Source organism: Ranitomeya imitator, chromosome 6 (genome assembly GCF_032444005.1).
Source record: "Ranitomeya imitator isolate aRanImi1 chromosome 6, aRanImi1.pri, whole genome shotgun sequence".
Classification (NCBI taxonomy): Eukaryota; Metazoa; Chordata; class Amphibia; order Anura; family Dendrobatidae; genus Ranitomeya; species Ranitomeya imitator.
Genome location: NC_091287.1, coordinates 390822414 through 390843205, shown reverse-complemented (window position 1 = coordinate 390843205; position 20792 = coordinate 390822414). Strand labels below are relative to the sequence as shown.

At 42.5% G+C, this 20792-nt stretch overlaps 1 protein-coding gene across 1 annotated transcript in view; it reads left to right on the top strand.

The window, feature by feature from the left end:
• Window positions 1-20792, top strand: part of SMCHD1 (structural maintenance of chromosomes flexible hinge domain containing 1) — a 457067-nt gene that overhangs the window by 232986 nt on the left and 203289 nt on the right. Inside the window, exons 20-23 of the mRNA XM_069731150.1 lie at window positions 6765-6906; window positions 11786-11882; window positions 12048-12120; window positions 18293-18432. Coding sequence (XP_069587251.1) covers window positions 6765-6906; window positions 11786-11882; window positions 12048-12120; window positions 18293-18432 — 452 coding nt within the window. The remainder of the gene's footprint in view (window positions 1-6764; window positions 6907-11785; window positions 11883-12047; window positions 12121-18292; window positions 18433-20792) is intronic.

Genomic DNA, 20792 nt, shown 5'->3' with positions numbered 1-20792 from the left:
GTTTCCTAACTGTGCAAGAAGGCTAATGGATGGTTAGAGTACCCTTGAAAACCCTTGTGCAAGTATGTTAGCACAGCTGAAAACAGTTTCGCTGATTAGAGAACCTGTAAACCTGACCTTCGTTTGAGCTAGTTGAGAATCTGGAGGTCCCGCTACACAACTGAGCAACAAGACAAGTACATTAGAGTCTGTAGTTTGAGAAATCGATGCCTCACAGGTCCTCAACTGGCAGCTTCATTAAATAGTACATGCAAAACGCCAGTGTCAATGTCTACAGTGAAGAGGTGACTCTGGGATGCTGGCCTTCAGGGCAGAGTGGCAAAGAAAAAGCCTTTTCTGAGACTGGCTAATAAAAGGAAAAGATTAATATGAGCAAAAGAACACAGACATTGGACAGAGGAAGATTGGAAAAAAGTGTTATGGACAGACGAATCCAAGTTTGAGGTGTTTGGATCACACAGACCCAGAACAACTGAAAAGATGCTGGAAGAGTGCCTGACACCATCTGTCAAGCATGGTGGAGGTAATGTGATGGTCTGGGGTTGCTTTGGTGCTGGTAAAGTGGGAGATTTGAACCAGGTAAAAGGGATTTTGAATAAGGAAGGCTATCACTCCATTTTGCAGCACCAAGCCATACCCTGTGGACAGCGCTTGATTGGAGCCAATTTCATCCTACAACAGGACAATGACCCAAAGCACACCTCCAAATTATGCAAGAACTATTTAGGGAAGAAGAAGGCAGCTGGCATTCTATCTGTAATGGAGTGGCCAGCGCAGTCACCAGATCTCACCCCCATTGAGTTGTTGTGGGAGCAGCTTGACCCTATGGTACGCAAAATGTGTCCATCAAGCCAACCCACCTTGCGGGAGGGGCTTCTGGAAGCATGGGGTGAAATTTATCCAGATTACCTCAACAAATTAACTTCTAGAATGCTAAAGGTCTGTAATGCTGTAATTGCTGCAAAGGGAGCATTCTTTGACAAAAGAAAAGTTGGAAGGAGAAAATTATTATTTCAAATAATAATCTTTTTTTTTTTAACCTTGTCAATGTCTGGACTAGATTTTCACTAGACTAGTCTGGACTAGATGTTTTCTTTGAAAACACAAAATTGTCTGGGTTACCCTAAACTTGGAACCGTATTGTATATGTGGTCTGTTTTTTTAAGGACCGCAAATACGGACATACCCACATTCAATGTGTTTAATTGTGGTGCACACATGTCAGGTCCTTGTGGAAAACCCACAGATATGCCATTTTTTTTTTGTAGCAAGTAAAAAGTGTGCCACACATGTGCACACTGATGACACACAGATGACATATGTGTCTCATCAGCGTGACGTGTACCGACGCTTGGAAAGAAGCGGTACAGTTTGCACTGTTCCCTGGCACTGGCCGGCTGCTGAAAGCAGCTCTTATTATTGTTTCCTGCTCGTGCTGATCTCAGCGCGACCAGGAGACAATGATGGGAGTTGTGTTCAGCAGCAGCTAGGTAACTAACCCCTGTTTTAAATAAATAATTAAATAGAAAAATGGTGTGTGCTCCCACACAATGTTCCTAACCATAAGAGGGGAAGCTCATGGCTGGAGGCTGATTTTAATAACCTGCGACAAGGGACAATACCCCATACGTTTCCCAGGCTATTGATACCAGCTCACAGCTATTTGCTTAGTTTTTCCTGGTAAATTTATGAGGGACCCCAGAAAAAAGGAATGTAGGGTCCCCCTATAAATTCAAACTAGCAAAGGCTAAGCAGACAGCTGTGGGTTGTCATTAATAGCCTGGGAAGGGATCAGAGATATTCCCCCCACACGCCTCCCCAGGCTACCGACGTCAGCACTCAGCTGCCCCAGAAATGGTGCCTCTGTAAGAGGTGCAAATTCTGGCTTGGCCTCGCTTTTACCACTTGCCCTGTAGCGGTGGCAAATGGGGTAATATTTGTGGGGTTGGTGTTATCTTTGTGTTGTCAGGTGATATAAAGCCAAAGGCTTAGTAATGGAGAGGCCTCTATAAATCACCTATCCATTACTAATCCCATAGTCACATTGAAAAAAGAGACGGCAGGAATAAAGTCCTTTATTTGAAATAAAAATCCCCACCCATTTTTACAAATGGATTTAAAAACTTTAAAAAAACGTTATACTCGCCTTGCGCCCATTCCATCGAAACCTGTCCAAAGTAATAATTAGCAATACTTTCCAACGTCGTAATTCATGTCTGCGATATTAGGTTTACAACCTTCAGGCTCGGACTGGCCCATAGGGTAACAGGGGAATCCCTCGTTTGGGCTCCTGTGCAGATCTGGGCCCCCAATCCCATTGTATGGGCAGTACTTGATATGAACATATTGACCGTAAAGTTATTAAACTATACTCAGTCACGCAGTGTTTAACCCTGCTGTTCTGTTCGGTCTGGGGAGACCTATTTTGAACTTTGGTATTTTTTGGGGTGTTCAAGATGCGGTTCTGAAACTTGTGGTTGATTGACTTAAATGAGGATGGGTCGGTCGGCCACGGGTTTCAGAGCCGCATCTTGAATATTTTAAAGAATATTGAAGTTCAAAGTCGGTCATTTTTGACCAACAGAACAGCAGGGTTAATACTAAAAATGAAACCTTTATTCACATATAGACAATACAAAACATTAAAATCAGTGCCTCAAAATCAGAACAAACTTTCATAGCAAGGTAAGCGAAGGGAGCCACAGGTATCCAGATACGATTATTCAGGATTTCTGCTATTTATGAAAATTTCATTAGTCACTAGGTAAATATTTCCTTGTAGTCAATACCACAATTCTCAAGTGACATTGCAAAATTGCTGCTGCATATATACTCGTGAGTGCTCATAAAGGGTACATGCTCATTAAATACCCCTAAAAATTTCCTACAGTATATGTTCAAAGTTTTAAAGTGACATTGCAAAATAATCCATATTGAGTCAATGGATGGCAATACAAAATGATTCCCGCTGGGTCAGATTCCATACAGGTGTACTAACAAAATTATTTGTAAACAGTCAAAAAACAAATCATTGACCAAAACAAGGGGGGGGTATGCCTAAAGCCAGACCCCAACACTAGATAATCAGAGTGGGACCACCAAATATTGCACATTTATCCATATATCATCACAAACTGCGTCTCTGGAACCCAGGGCAAAAAAACCCACCATCAAATGCCACCAAACAAGACCACAGATCATTGCACCTTCCATCAAACTCACACCTATGTCACACCTGAAACATAACAGAAAGCTGTGAGCAATCCGCTCGGTACATATTACCTGGATGATCCCGCTGCTCCCCTGCCTCGTGGCACGCAACACCTTGGCTACCCCGACACGCGTTTCGCATCTGCTTCCTCCTGGGGGCGTATCTGAGGTCAGGCATCATAGGGTACTTAAAGTCCGATCTAACCAATCAGGTTCCTTGTACGGGGATATCCCAGGTGTGTCATACAGAGACAACGTCCACTTATCCACCAGTAATCCCCGGCGTAACCCAGAGTCCACACCTATTAATCAACATAACTACTCCCAATTGTCGTGCATCATACAGGGCCAAGCCCTCAGCCACACAGTGCGAGGATACGCCATTTCAGCAGGAGTTTATACGCCGATCATCACAGGGGGAACCACACCTCCAAACACAAACCCCGTTGTGGTCGTAGGAGCGTAAAGATAATAAGCAACTCCTTCTTACCGGCACCGCCTCTCAGGGCATTCCCTGCATAGTGCGCCATGCTGATAAGCAAAGCATGACAAAAACCGAGACGGGGAGAATGTAAACATGAATACATGTGGAAACCCATGACAGGGAGCATAAAAATAATGGGCAACTCCTTCCCGGCATCATCTCTCAGGGCATTCCCTGCATGATGCGCCACACCAAATAACAAAGCATGACACAAGCAGGGAAAGGAAGAGTGGAAAGATAAATCGTGTGGAGACCCATATCCGAAACGGGGTATACCGAAGCAACACCTAAACCTGGATCACGCAATGGGTTAGTGAGGAGCATCTGGGACCCTCCCTGCAGGATGGGGTGCCAAACAACACCATCACTTCCTGTGCGATCCAGAGAGGTGCGCTCCAGCAAAATAACATAAAAACCCCAAGTCCACGCAGAAAAAAGAGGACAGCCACAATCGAAACACGTGCCAATGGGGAGGTACCGAGATAAAGATCACTTCAATCTCGTATAGCATAAAGCAAAAATGGTGGTAGTGCAAAAAAAACCTTCACAGATGGCAACCGCTAAACCCGAAACAAGCGGCTATATGGGGCTAACACCATAGTGGCTAGTTGCCCCAAGACAACCCCCACAGACTGCATCAAACAAACACCCAATTCTTGCGCAAAGAAGTAATAAGGCGAAGTCCTTTGCTTATTCAAGAATCTTCCTTAAGCCATGATGGCATACTTTGTCCAGCAAAGTTCGAGCCAATATCTGTTGGTTCCTTCCCGCGCAGTTCAGTCCACCATTGCAAGTCAAACGAATCTCTTATACTTTCAATTCAAATTATACAATATGGACCAGTGCCCAAAAGAAGCCAAACAAGTGGCCAATTGTTTATTAATACACAAATTAGTCCGCAATTGTAGATTACAGAAGTCCATTGTGTCTTTTATTTGAAATAGTAGACTGGGAGACATCACCTGACTGATGACACTTAACTTAAGTACTTGGGCAGTACTTGGCAAAATACACTTGATTCACTCTGTACAGAAATAACGCAGCATCTCATCGTTCATTAACCAAACTACCCAGTTTATTATTATATAGCGATATAGGTAAATTTGTGAATGAGGGTAATGTAATATTTGTATGCAGGTGAAAAGTGGATACCCCTAATGTCAATATTACTGGTGGACCCTTTACACCCCAGTCTGACATTGACAACCTTGATGGTGGAATGATGCGACAGTCCAGGATGGAAACCATGGGGGAATGAGATGCTGCAAGCGCAGCATCAGTGACTAGAGATGAGCGAATTTGTTTGGATTTGGTTTAGAATACGTCATTAGAGTCAATGGGAGTAGATATTACCCAATATGTGCGGAACCGATCATTAAACATACATTTGGCATGAATAACGAATAGTGTTCGAATGTGGCACGAATGTCAAAATCAGATTCGGGGACAAAAAACGAACAAATTCGCTCATCTCTAGCAGTGACCTCATACATTCACCATTTTCTCATGGTGCCTGCGGTGATCTTCTTTTAAGGACATCAGGGTTGCTGTCCCCATTGGGGCTCACAATTTATTTTCCCTATCAGTATGTCTTTGGAATGTAGGAGGAAACCAAAGAATCTGGAGGAAACCCATGAAAACACGGGGAGAACATACAAATGCAGATATTGTTCTTGGTGGGATTTAAACCCTGGACTCCAGTGCTGCAAAGCTAGTGCTAACCACTGAGCCACCATGATGCCCAATATAATGCCCCCATAGTGCCCTCCACATTTAATTTCCCCCACAGTTCCATTACACACATTGAGGTACTCACCACAGTATGATGGTACACACACAGCCCTCCCATACAGTATAGTGATCCCAACACAGCTTTCCTATACAGTATAATTGCACCAACACAGCCCCACACAGTATAGTAGTCCCCACACAGTATGATGCCCCCAGTATGATGCCAACATATTATAATGGACCTCATAGCCCCACACACAGTTTAATCACCTACACTGTCCCCTCACAAAGTTCATCACACTATATGATGGCCTCATATCCCACTACACAAAGTATGATGGCCCATTTATAAAATACTAAAAATAAAACTACTCACCTAGCCCCACTACTCTGGTCACTGCAGCTTGTGTTCCGAAGCTCTATGCTCCAGTTGCCATGTAGTGACGTCATTGCTCCATCTATGATAAAGCGGGGATCTGACAACACTGGGCCCACCCGTCTCCTGGGCCTCAAAGCGGCCATGTGGTCTGCTGCTATTAGCAGTACTCATCTGGATTGGATAGAAGTTCTAGTTGCTGCAGTTACAGGTTGATGCTGGCTGTGTATCACATCTGGCATCTGCTGCGTGTGGAGTCGGCACAGCTCCTGAGCCAGCTTAATGCAGCCCATAGCGACTGATGATAAATATGTACGGTAAGTAATAGTTTGTTATGCAGTTAAAGGAAAGTTTTTAAAATTGTAAGTAAGCTCTCAATTTGCTATTAGGAAGCAAATAAACAAAAATAAACAGAATGTAACGGTGGCCATTACTTATTCAGGAAAACTTGTCGGCTCTTTTGACATGTCTGTTTAAATACGGTAGTTCTCATAATTGAACATTTTCAGGGCATCTTTATTGTGCATTTACTGTGTCAGCTGGTTATGACCACTCCATGGTTGTGTACTACACCATTCAACACTATCCAATTGCTTACAAAAGCGTGCTGAAGCAAATGGAATGTTAAGGCAGATTTTCCATGTCAATGAAATACTGTCTGTGCTGGGAATGGAAGGCCTCGCTTGACCACAGAGTCTCCTCAGGGGCAGTTAAATCATGTCATGAGACTTGGCAGACAGAACAGGTATTCCAATCCATGCACAGGCCGTATTTCACAGACATAAGAAACAAGAATAACTTGCAGTTGTCAATTGATTAATACATTTATAGGAGAAATAATAGAGGAACAACACAACACAGAAAAAAATCTTTATTGTTTCAACAATACTGAGTATTAATTCAGAATTGGCCTTGTAAGTTCCTTTGTTCTGTTTTGCTAATATACTTTTTTTTCTTTTATAGAGGGCAGACCGTTCAAATTTTCGGTTGGACAACTGGACCAAGCTCATGTTGGAATACCATTCAATATACCATTAAATGTGCAAGATGAATTTGGTCATTCTACTTTGCTTTCAGCAGACATTCTGCCGATTTTGGAGGGGAGGTATTTATTCAGACATCTGAACTTATTTCCACACTGTAGTACTAGCCAATAAGTACAGCATTACCTCATTGTTAGAGCTATAGGGGTGCCTATTGTTAGAACCTCCAAACCCAACGTTATTCCCATATTTAGTGTATAGGTGTAAGGTTGGTTTCAGTCTGAACATTTTTTTACAGAGTGCCTCACTTTTTGCAGCATTTTCCCCAGGGTTCTGGAGTCAGAGTCGTGGAGTCTGAGTCAGTGTCCATTTTGGTAGAGTCATAGTCTGTATAAAATGCACCAGCTCCGACTCCTAAAGTATATACGTAATAAATTGGGTACAGTATTACAATGCAGGATGTGCTGGGAAAGTTTGGGAAAGTTCTGAAATATCATATAATGTCTGTTCTGTTCCTGATCTAAGGATCTAGACTTTTGAGATGAATCTGTGCTGCACTTTATGCTCAGTAATGAGGCAGTGCTGTGGAGTCAGGGAAATTGAGACATTTGAGCCGATGGTTTGACTTAGGCCTCTTTCACACTTCCGTCTTTTGAGATCCGTTGCAATGCGTCGTTTTAGGAAAAAAACGGATCCTGCAAATGTGCCCGCAGGATCCGTTTTTTTCCCCATAGACTTGTATTAACGACCGATAGTGACGGATGGCCACACGTTGCATCCGTCGTGCGACGGATCCGTAGTGTTTTGGCGGACCGTCGTCTGGAAAAAAAGTTCAATGTAACGTTTTTTGTCTGCGTCGGGAAAACGTATCGCGACGGATCCTGCGGCATACGTCGTTGACTAGAATTGAAGCCTATGGATTCAGGATCCGTCGTGACACGTCGTATGACGGAATCCAGCGCTGGAATCCGTTTTTTTACATTGAGCATGCTCAGAATCAGGAATTTGTAGCCAATTAGCCAGACAGGCCCCAAATCTATATAAACCTGGCCTGGGGCGTCGCCCCCAAATTTGCCAGCAAGACTCCTGCCAGCCTGAAGACAGCCAGCCAATCAATATATTTGTTTCCCTATTTTCCAGTAGTCAATCACATTTGGGAGACTCCCATTTTTAGGCATGGAAAACGGATCCGTCAAAAAAAAAAAACAGGACAAAATGGATACAACGGATCCAGTTTTTCGACGGAACCGTCTAGCGGATCCGTCAAAATACTGGATGCGTTGCATCCGGTTTTCACTGTTTTTGACGCATCCGTCAATATGTCGCGCCGACGCATTGTGACGGATTAAAAAAAACGGAAGTGTGAAAGTAGCCTAAGGCTTCTTTCACACTAGCGTCGGAATCTCCCCGTCGCAATGCGTTGGGGAGAGATTCCGACGCTAGCATTTGCTGCATTGCCCAATGGGTGCAGCGGATGCATTTTTCCGGCGCATCCACTGCCCCATTGTAAGGTGCGGGGAGGTGGGGGCGGAGTTCCGGCCGCGCATGCGCGGTCGGAAAAAGCGGTCCGTCGGGAGAAAAAAACGTTACATGTAGGGTTTTTTTCTCCCGACGGTCCGCCAAAGCACGACGCATCCGTCGCAAGACTGATGCGAAGTGTGCCAATCCGTCGCAAATGCGTCGTCAATAGAAGTCTATGGGGAAAAAACGCATCCTGCAAGCACTTTTGCAGGATGCGTTTTTTCTGCAAAACGACGCATTGTGACGGATTTAAAAAACGCTAGTGTGAAAGTACCCTTAGGCCTCTTTCACACTTCCGTCTTTTAGCTCCCGTCGAAATCCATCAATTTTTGAAAAAACAGGATCCAGCTAATTTTTCTGCTGGATCCTGTTTTTCCCCATAGACTTGTATTAGCGACGGATTGTGACTGATGGCCATCCATTTCATCCATCGTGCACTGGATCCGTCTGCTGTCCTTCGGGCAGTGAAAACTATTAAAGGACCATTTTTTTGCACGTCGGAAAATCGCTCAGCGACGGGTCCCGCACTGCCCGTCGTTGGCTATAATGGAAGCCTATGGAAGCAGGATCCGTCGCTGACCGTCAAAAACAGGAATCCAGCGACTTATCCCATTTTTGTATCCTGAGCATGCCTGGAAGGATTTTCTAGTCTGGGGAATCTCTCTCTCTCTCTCTGTCTCCCTCTCTCCCTCCAGAATTTTATATATTCAAATTCAGGCAGCGCCTAATTCGATGCATCCGTCAGGAGACTGGATGCGTTACATCTGTTTTTCACTATTTTTAATACATCCGTCGGTACGTCGCATCAACGCATTCTGACGGCCGCCTGCCGACGTAAGTGTGAAAGAAGCCTTACCGACTCCACAGCCCTGCTTGTAATTGTGACAAATATTGAATGCATTACATTCAGTGTGCCATTTTTTGCATACAAAGTTTATAAGCACTGCAACAACAAAAAAGCGTAAGGCTATGTGCACACGTTCAGGATTTTTCATTTTTTTTTTCGCTGAAAAAAACGCTAAAAAAATGCATACATAAGCATCCCATCATTTTTAATGCATTCTGCAATTTTTGTGCACATTGCGGTAAAAAAACGCAGCATGTTAATTAATTTTGCAGATTTTTCGCATTTTTGCAGCTTTATTATTGCATTGGGAAGCTCCGGAAAAAAACGTGAAAAATCCGCAAGAAACCCGGAAAAAAAACGCATGCGGATGCACATGCAGAAAAAGTCCGGTTTTGTTCAGGAAATTTCTGCAGACATTCCTGAACATGCGCACATAGCCTAAGTTTAGGGTATATAAACACAGATTAATTGCTTATCATCTGAGCCGTAAACTGGCTACGTTATACAGTAGCAGCACTGTGTATAGGACTGTAAGATATTAAACCCCTTTCCGACATAAGACATAGTTACATTATATGTAGAGCCTGCATCTGTGTTATTCAGCCATCATCTGCCTCTAAGAGCTGCAGGTGAGTGGAGCTTCGTCCACGCTGTTAACATGTGAAATACCGCTGTCAATCTCGGACAGCGGCATTTAATGTATGCTGGCAGGGGATGGGGGGCGCCATTCTATGTGCCAATCAACGCTCCTGTGACGTGATTGTGGTGTGTCGATGGGTTGCCCTTTGCAGCCAGTAACTGCAGAATACATCTGCTCCTGTCTTGATGGTACTTCTGTGGAACCCAGTCTGTAGCTAGTGTTCATAGTAGACCTTGATTTTTGCCATGCATAGCAGTACTGTAGTATTTCTGTGTATAACCCAAGCAACCAAATGATCGCAGGTGAAAAAACGTTTTTAAAAATATGTAAAAAAAAAAAATCATAAGTTCAAATCCTTCATTAAAAATAAAGGAAAAATTATTCATACTTGGTATCACTACATCCATAAGTCAGATCTATCAACATATAAAATAAATCAATCGGTAAACTCGTAATGTGAAAAAAAATGGAAACTAACGAACTATGGTTTTTAGGCCACAACACTGCAATAGAATGCACAAACAGGCGATCTAAACATTGTATCTACCCCAAACTGGTATCAATTAAAATGTCAGCTCAGGGCGCAAAAAGTAAATCATCACACAGCCCCATTGACCAAAAAATTAAAACGTGTGGAATTGCACTGTTTTTGGAAGTGGAGGAAAAAACTGAAATGGAAATTGGCTGTGGCGGGAACGGGTTTATACATGCTGCAGGGAATATCTGCAGTGTAAATTGACCATTTCTGTGAATTTAAAGCCTGCAGCATGATATGATTTATGCTACATATGTTGCTTGAGATTTCACTCTGTAGTGTAAAGTGTGGCTTATGTGCTCTGTTTTAGGCAACATTGCTTTTCACCTGTTAGGGTATGTGTCCACGTTCAGGAAACGCTGCGTGTTTGACGCTGCATAGGGACGCAGCGTCAAACACGCAGCGTCCAGATGTTACAGCATAGTGGAGGGGATTTAATGAAATCTCTCCTCTACTGTCTTTGGTGCTTTCTTTCTACTCAGCAGCTGTAGAGTTACTTTACTTAGGAGCGTTTTCACTGTAGGCTTCAGTCGGATTTCACTGTATTAATTCAGCATCCGTCACACACAATGTAGGCTTCCAAGGGAAAAGAAACCTATATTGCACTCTATACATCTATACAATAATGAATGAGTGCAATAGCACCGCAGACTGCACTATTATACATCAGCATAAAAATGCAGATTATAAGGTCTTGTAGAAATGTGGATGCATAAGTAAAATATACATATACCAAATGTTATCTTTTTTTTAAAATATTGAAGTGCCAAAATAATAAACCTGTTCTATAGTTTTTGGTCAGAAAGGTGGAGGCATCAGGTATATGTAATGTCCTTTCTTTTACCAATTCCGTTCTGAAGTCTGAATGCTATTTTGTTATACTATTCACAAATGTGCTGCCACCATCTTGATGAAGATCAGCAGATACCAATTACAAGTAGCGTTTAAGCAATACTTTTTCTATTAAAGGGAACTTGTTCCATGAAAATGGAGTCCACTCTACGGGCATCTTGTTGTAGAGCAGGAGGAGCTGAGCCGAATAAGATCTAGTTTTGTGAGACAATATCAATTCCATAATATATGATTAACAAATATATTAATCATTTAATCATCTGCTCGTTCTGGAATTTTTAGAACCGCCCATCGGACAATCAGTGATTGACTGTTGTCTGTGTAGGTACATTTGTACAAAGAGAGCTGTCAGTCACTGATAGAGCTGCCCACTGGACTGAAGATCCCAAAAAGAATATACTGAAGATTTACTCACAAAACTATTTTAGTCTACTCGGCTCTACCTGCTCTTTAACAAGATGACTGCAGATTGGACTGGATTTTCATGGTGACAGTTCCCCTTTAAGTTAGAACGTCTTGGTTTTTATGTCTATTTTGGATGTGTCTATATTTTCTAAAAATAAAATTCTTTAATGTAACACAATTATTTTATTTTGTTGCATGTAGTGGTCTTACAATCGAATATAAAGAGCTAAGCAAGGTGCCGCCATTATTGATTAAGGGAGTGATTATTAAAGGACAAGTTAAGAGCTGCCAGGGCAAGGTAACTAAAACCTTCTCACTAATTGATGACAGTAGTATAGCCACATTTTCTTATCTGAATGTGACCATACTAATGTTACTACTGTATAATATAAATCCATCAAAAATCATCTGTAGATTAGATATCTCAAATTTTTACATTTTTTGTCTTTGATTGTCTCAACAGAACTGTACATTGAAGATTACTTTGCCTGGATTAAAAGAAGACATTCAGACTACAAAGCTAAAGTTATTTCCTGGTGTGTGTGTGTTCGAATGCTTTTCTCCTTGTGATCTGCTTCTATAAAATATATTTAAGCAAACATCCACCATAGGAGCCCTTATTACTTAAATTACTAACTCAAATTACCTACACTTTTGATTACAGGGATGTGTTTATTCTCTCCCATGACAGATTACTGCTACAGTAGTCAGAAATGTAGAAACTCAGGTAAAAGATGTATAATAATTGCAGGAAACTTTATGCACACAAGCCAATTGGAGGATGACACTGCATGGCATCATCCAGCAACTGTCATCCATAGGCTTCCATGTGAAAAGAAAACAGTGTTGCTCTGTATACAGTTTTGTTTTAATAGGGATTTTAGAAAGTAAGGCACACGCTTAGCATTTTCTTTTATGGGACATATTTCCTTTGCTTTGACTTTTAGATACTCTAGTGCTCCCCTTCTTATATTTCTTCAGCTAAGTCATTAGAAACCATTAGGTAGGCTTTGCATAAAACATTTTGGGGAACGATTGATGACCACCGCTCCTGATGCTGTTGCCTTCATTTGGTGATTTTTGCAACTTCTCATAACATTTTTTTGTTGTTTCCTAAAGGGACTATTTTTCCCATGTGTGGTAGACAGACTATACCTTACAAACGTCCAATGCTTTGTAAGTGTAAAGACTAATACAATGAATGTCAGATCCTTTGTACTTGATTACTTGAGAAGCATTTTAGGTCTAATTAACCAGTGACTCTGAAATTAATTATCTAGATCTGTGAGTTGGTGTAATTTGGGCCATACTGTGATGGAAATAATTATTTGATCCATTGCTGATTTTGTAAGTTTGCCCACTGACAAAGGCATGAACAGTCTATAATTTTAAGATAGGTTAATTTTTACATTGAGAGATAGAATACCAAAAATAAAATCCATAAACTCACATTGTATATATTATATAAATGTACCGTATATACTCGAGTATAAGCCGAGATTTTCAGCCCAAATTTTTGGCCTGAAAGTGCCCCTCTCGGCTTATACTCGAGTCACGGTCTGTGGCAGGGTCGGCGGGTGAGGGGGGGAGGAGAGGTCTGAGGCATACTCGCCTAGTCCCGGCGATCCTGACGCTCCCCCTGCCCGTCACACTGTCTTCGGGTGCCGCAGCTCTTCCCCTGTACAGCGGTCACGTGGGACCGCTCATTAAACTTATGAATATGTACTCCACTCCCATAGGGGGGGAGTCGCATATTCATTTCTCTAATCAGCGGTAACGGTGACCGCTGATAGAGGAAGAAGCTGCGGCACCCGAAGACCAGCTGTCCGGGGGAAGGAGCGGGACGCCGGGTGCAGGTAAGTATGTCATATTTACCTGTCCACGATCCACACGCCTGGCGCCGCTCCATCTTCCCGGCGTCTGTCCGCTCTGACTGTGCAGGTCAGAGGGCGCGATGATGCATATAGTGTGCGCGGCGCCCTCTGCCTGATCAGTCAATGCGGAGAGACGCTGGGACCGGACACTGGGAGCTGCAAGCAAGAGAGGTGAGTATGTGTTTTTTTTTTTTGTTTTTTTTTTAATTGCAGCAGCAGCGTTATATACAGGTCCTTCTCAAAAAATTAGCATATAGTGTTAAATTTCATTATTTACCATAATGTAATGATTACAATTAAACTTTCATATATTATAGATTCATTATCCACCAACTGAAATTTGTCAGGTCTTTTATTGTTTTAATACTGATGATTTTGGCATACAACTCCTGATAACCCAAAAAACCTGTCTCAATAAATTAGCATATTTCACCCATCCAATCAAATAAAAGTGTTTTTTAATAACAAACAAAAAAACCAACAAATAATAATGTTCAGTTATGCACTCAATACTTGGTCGGGAATCCTTTGGCAGAAATGACTGCTTCAATGCGGCGTGGCATGGAGGCAATCAGCCTGTGACACTGCTGAGATGTTATGGAGGCCCAGGATGCTTCAATAGCGGCCTTAAGCTCATCCAGAGTGTTGGGTCTTGCGTCTCTCAACTTTCTCTTCACAATATCCCACAGATTCTCTATGGGGTTCAGGCCAGGAGAGTTGGCAGGCCAATTGAGCACAGTAATACCATGGTCAGTAAACCATTTACCAGTGGTTTTGGCACTGTGAGCAGGTGCCAGGTCGTGCTGAAAAATGAAATCTTCATCTCCATAAAGCATTTCAGCCGATGGAAGCATGAAGTGCTCCAAAATCTCCTGTGGACCAACACCAGCAGCTGACATGGCACCCCACACCATCACTGACTGTGGGTACTTGACACTGGACTTCAGGCATTTTGGCATTTCCTTCTCCCCAGTCTTCCTCCAGACTCTGGCACCTTGATTTGCGAATGACATGCAAAATTTGCTTTCATCAGAAAAAAGTACTTGGGACCACTTAGCAACAGTCCAGTGCTGCTTCTCTGTAGCCCAGGTCAGGCGCCTTTGCTGCTGTTTATGGTTCAAAAGTGGCTTTACCTGGGGGATGCGGCACCTGTAGCCCATTTCCTGCACACGCCTGTGCACGGTGGCTCTGGATGTTTCCACACCAGACTCAGTCCACTGCTTCCTCAGGTTCCCCAAGGTCTGGAATCGGTCCTTCTCCACAATCTTCCTCAGGGTCCGGTCTCCTCTTCTCGTTGTACAGCGTTTTCTGCCACATTGTTTCCTTCCAACAGACTTACCATTGAGGTGCCTTGATACAGCACTCTGGGAACAGCCTATTTGTTGAGAAATTTCTTTCTGGGTCTTATCCTCTTGCTTGAGGGTGTCAATGATGGCCTTCTTGACATCTGTCAGGTCGCTAGTCTTACCCATGATGGGGGTTTTGAGTAATGAACCAGGCAGGGAGTTTATAAAAGCCTCAGGTATCTTTTGCATGTGTTTAGAGTTAATTAGTTGATTCAGAAGATTAGGGTAATAGGTCGTTTAGAGAACCTTTTCTTGATATGCTAATTTATTGAGACAGGTTTTTTGGATTATCAGGAGTTGTATGCCAAAATCATCAGTATTAAAACAATAAAAGACCTGACAAATTTCAGTTGGTGAATAATGAATCTATAATATATGAAAGTTTAATTGTAATCATTACATTATGGTAAATAATGAAATTTAACACTATATGCTAATTTTTTGAGAAGGACCTGTATGGCACAGATTTATGTGGAGCATCTATGGGGCCAAACTGAACGGTGCAGAGCATTAAATGTGGGGCAGGTTTATAATGAGCATCTATGGGGCCAAACTGAACGGTGCAGAGCATATAGGGCACAGCTTCATAAGGAGCATCTATGGGGCCAAACTGAACGGTTCAGAGCATATATGGCACAGATTTATAGTGAGCATCTATGGGGCCAAACTGAACGGTGCAGAGCATATAGGGCACAGCTTTATAATGAGCATCTATGGGGCCAAACTGAACGGTGCAGAGCATATAGGGCACAGCTTTATAATGAGCAGGAGCCAAACTGAACGGTGCAGAGCATATAGGGCACAGCTTTAAAATGAGCATCTATGGGGCCAAACTGAACGGTGCAGAGCATATATGGCACAGCTTTATAATGAGCATCTATGGGGCCATAATGAATGGTGCAGAGCATATATGGCACAGCTTTATAAGGAGCATCTATGGGGCCATAATGAACGGTGCAGAGCATATATGGCACAGCTTTATAAGGAGCATCTATAGGGCCATAATGAATGGTGCAGAGCATTCTATATGGCACAGCTATATATATGGATAATGTATGGGGCAATAATCAATGGTATGGAGCATTATATGTGGCACAGCTTTATATGGAGCATCTATGGGGCAATAATGAACGGTATGGAGCATCTATTTTTATTTTTGAAATTCACCGGTAGCTGCTGCATTTTTCCACCCTAGGCTTATACTCGAGTCAATTAGTTTTTCCAGTTTTTTGTGGCAAAATTAGGGGGGTCGGCTTATACTCGGGTCGGCTTATACTCTAGTATATACGGTATTTACATTTTGCAGTGACAAATAAGTATTTGATCCCTTTGGCAAACAAGACTTAATACTTGGTGGCAAAACCCTTGTTGACAAGCGCAGCAGTAAGACGTTTTTTGTAGTTGATGGTGAGGTTTGCGCACATGTCGGGAGGAATTTTGGTCCACTCCTCTTTGCAGATAGTCTCTAAATCATAAAGATTTTGAGGCAGTCACTTGGCAACTTGGAGCTTTAACTCCCTCCATAAGTTGTCTATGGGATTAAGGTCTGGACACTGGCTAAACCAAACTATAGACTGTTCATGTCTCTGTCAGTGGGCAAACTTGCAAAATCAGCAAGGGATCAAAATAATTATTTCCTTCACTGTACATATCAAAAGTTTAAGGCATTATGTAAATGTAACAAACCTGGTCCTCCTTGCTCAAAAGTCCTGCTGTTAGAGATGGTCAGAGGAGTCCTCCTTACACATTAGATTGCTTACTCACTCATTCTGAAATCAGCAGCTTTAACCCCTTAGTGACGGAGCCAAATTTTTGAAATCTGACCGGTGTTATTTTATGTGGTAATAACTCTGCAACGCTTCAACAAATCCCAGTGATTTTGAGATTGTTTTTTCGTGACACATTATACTTTATGATAATGGTAAATTTAGGTCAATATGTTTTGTGTTTATTTATAGAAAATATCAAAAATTTGAGAAAAATGTTAAAAAATTAGCAATTTTCAAACTTTGAATGATTACCCCTTTAATCCAGATGGTCATACCACAGCAAAACATTAATAAATAACATTCCTCACATGCCGGCTTTACATCAGCACCGTTTGTAAAATGTTCTTTTATTTTGTTAGCATTTTAGGAGGTTTAAAAATGTAGCAGCAATTTATAATTTTTCCAAGGAAATTTACAACATTTATTTTTTTAGGGACTTATCCATGTTTGAATTGACTTTAGGGGTCTCATATATTGGGAAACCCCCAAACGTGATACCATTTTAAAAACCGCTCCCCCTGACATATTGAAAACTGCTGTCAGGTAGTTTATTAACCCTTCAGGTGCTCTACAGGAATTAATGCAAAGTGGTATGACAGAAATGAAAATGGTGTATTTTTACCACCTAAATGTCGGTAACTTCTGAACAGATTACAACAGCCGGCAGATTCTAAGGCCGCTATTTGGTCATGAATTGCCAGCGCAAACATTAGGACCACACAATCATGATCTGAGTGCACCAATTGGGATAAAGAGGAAGCCCCCACACTCTGTTAACCATTTATAATGATGTCACTATTGACAGCAGCATCTAAGGGGTTAAACAGATATGGACTGTGCCAACACTGATCGTGGCTGATACAGCATGTTGTCAGCTATAGTGTACAGCCAACAGCTGCTGGATTGTCACCTGTATGGGCACGCTATTCTCTTATATCTCAGGTCAGTTAAAAGACGTATTGGCTGTCATTAAGGGGTTAAAAAAAAACAATTTCCAGATATTGGGCGACTGCACGCATTTCAAAACCAAATATTCTCCAGGTGTGCAGCTCTCTGTTTTCCTCTGTGGGAGTAACAGACACAACTCATCAAGCTTGGTGCCTACCTTTCTCTGCCTGCATGCCGTGGTCACGAATCTGTGATTGAGGTGAGATTGTGCAGCACGATCCAAATGTGTTAAAATTAGCACTTTATTTCAAACATATAAAATCCATAGAAGAGTGATAAGTGGGTACTGATCATCCACGGGTTTCAATCACTCTCTGCATTCTTTCTCATGAGGAAATATACTTTGGCCATGTGAAAACTCTATGCTCTTCAGTACCAAAATCTCCCCCGACCCTATGAAAACCACACCTAATATGCACATGAATTATTTAATGTATCTTAATTGGATGGTTTGTGTGGGCAGAGTCAGTTGTACATGTTGGAGAAACCTCAGATTAATGTGAAAAGGGTATTAAGAAGGTGGTGAGCAAGATTAAATAAATAAGAACATATGCTAGGTTTGATTCATTTAATATGCCAGTTGTAAAAATCTAAATAAAAAATGTTGTACAACCCCACCTCTTCTTTTTTTTTTTTTTTTCATAAAGGCACCGTACCTGTCCCTATAATATGTGAACCACAGTATGATGATAGTTCTGCTTTTTTCCGTTAGAGGGGAGAAAAAAAATAGTTGAAGTGATTGTTGGTGATAATGCTAATTTTCTTTTGTAGGGCCACCAAAACAAATTCAAGTGCTCCCAGATAATGATATTCTTATCATTGACAATGGATCACTTTTTCCCTTCCAAATTCAAATATTTGATGAAGTTGGAAACCCTGCTACTCAGCCAAAGCTAATTGTACACTGCAAAGTAAGTATTGTTACGGCATTTCCAGATTACTTCCTTTGAGCGCTTTTGTTTCATAAGATATCATTTTTGTATAGTTTTATGAAAATACAGTAAATTATGTACGGCCATGATGGTCATCTTGTTCATGAGAAATGATTCCAACACATAAGCTGAACACCGCTACATGACTTTTAGCCTTGTTTGTGTACTACAGGTAGGAATCAATTTTTGTCAAATGAGGGCTTTTCTGCAAGATGACCTGTATTTTTAATGGCACTTTTTTGGATTAAGTATATTTTGTTAAATCTCCTTTTCAAAATTTTGAGTAATAATAAACACATTTTCTCTATCGCTTCATTGGGGGACAAAGGACATCATGGATGTATGCTGCTGCCACTAGGAGGCTGACGCTATGCAAATAAAAGTTAGCTCCTCCTCCGCAGTGTACACCCCACCGACCTGAACTAGGACATTCAGTTTAGCATAGCGTCAGTAGGAGGTGGACACGGGTCTTTCTCTATCCCATATCTACCTCCGTGTGCATCGTTCCTTTTCAGGTACCACGGAGAGATACAGTGTGAACGGTCACTACTGTACTCCCACAAAGAGACTGAGGACGGCGTGTACTGCCACCCCATATCCTCATAAGTCTGGCCGGCAGGACCCCTGCCCCTAACACAGAAGTGTGTTATAAATAATAATCTTTATTTTTATATAGCACTAACATATTCCGCAGCGCTTTACAGGTTGCACACATTATCATCACTGTCCCCGTTGGGGCTCACAATCTAAATTCCCTATCAGTATGTCTTTGGAATGTGGGAGGAAACAAGAGTACCCGGAGAAAACCCACGCAAACACGGAGATAACATACAAAGTGTGTTCAGGTGATCCGGACCCGGTTCTGCCTCCGTCTCCTGCCCACTCGCCCACCAGAGCTCATCGGTTTGAGGAGACGCGGACGTCCCACAACGCAGGAATTTAAGACGTCCCATCTTTCCAGGGTGTGCAGGTACATTTCTCTCTCTCTCTCTAGTGTAATAAGTGCCCCAGAGGTGTGCAGTCACTGGTGTAATAAGTTCCCACTGGTGTAATAAGTGCCCTAGAAACGTGCAGTCACTGGTGTAATAAGTTCCCATTGGTGTAATAAGTGCCCTAAAGACATGCAGTCACTGGTGTAATAAGTTCCCACTGGTGTAATAAGTGCCCTACAGACGTGCAGTCACTAGTGTAATAAGTTCCCACTGGTGTAATAAGTGCCCTAGAGACGTTCAGTCACTGGTCTAATAAGTGCCATAGAGACGTGCAGTCACTGGTGTAATAAGTTCCACTGGTGTAATAAGTACCCTAGAGACGTGCAGTCACTGGTGTAATAAGTGCCCTAGAGACGTGCAGTCACTGGTGTAATAAGTGCCCTAGAGCTGTTCAGTTAACAGCAGGGGTATGGCAGTACGCCCCACGCTGCCGTCATCTGTCCGCTCCTCACCCTCCACAGGGAGATGGGCCATTATAAAACCTGCCGTCTGTCATTTGCCTCGTAGAATGTTTCACTTGCACTTTTCTCCTTGGCGATTTTCGTTTTGTCACATTGCTGTTGTGATTTCTGCTATTGCAGATCTGTGCCTTGATTTTCAGCAGAGCAAGGCTCGGCCATTACTCTACACACAAAGATGCAAGAGCCCTGGCATTTCAAACGCTTCCATATATCCTGCTCACAGGCACTCGCCCTCCATCTTCCTGCAGCCCCCTCCGGATGCTAGCATTACACTGCTCTAAGCAGAGAGGGGAGCTGCTTGTACCCCTTCACGACTGCAGTATTTGGGCATGACTTCCAGCTGGATAAAGTCTGTATGTCCTTGCAATGTCTGCTGTGGCTGAGTGGATAAAGAAGCTGACCAGATATCGGAGGCCCAAGGGTTTGAACCCAGGCGCACAACAGAGAGTGGAATTTAGCCTCCCTCTGACTCCAAGCCTACTGTTCTACCTTCAGGAGAATTGACAGGATAGAACATACTTCAAGACAGACTTCGTGGTGTGGTTTACTACACGGATCTGTTATTCTGCCTAATGCCGTCAGGTATCCCGACCTAGACAGCAACACAGAATTTGCTCTCTCCTATACCTTTCTCCGGGGTTCTCTCCACGCTGATTTTCACTGGATACTGAGAGCTGATCACAGCAGTACTCTTTCTGCTATCCAAGCTTCAGACTCACCACTCACCAGGTACAGTAGGGTATTTTTAATCTGTCATATTTCAGTGGATCAGACGTGTCTTGGATTGACTGCTGCAGTGGTACTGGTGTGCTGTACTGTATTCAGGTGAATCAGACTCACTCTCCTTCATGTTCCTTGCATTCGATTGCAGCAGTACTCTATCCGC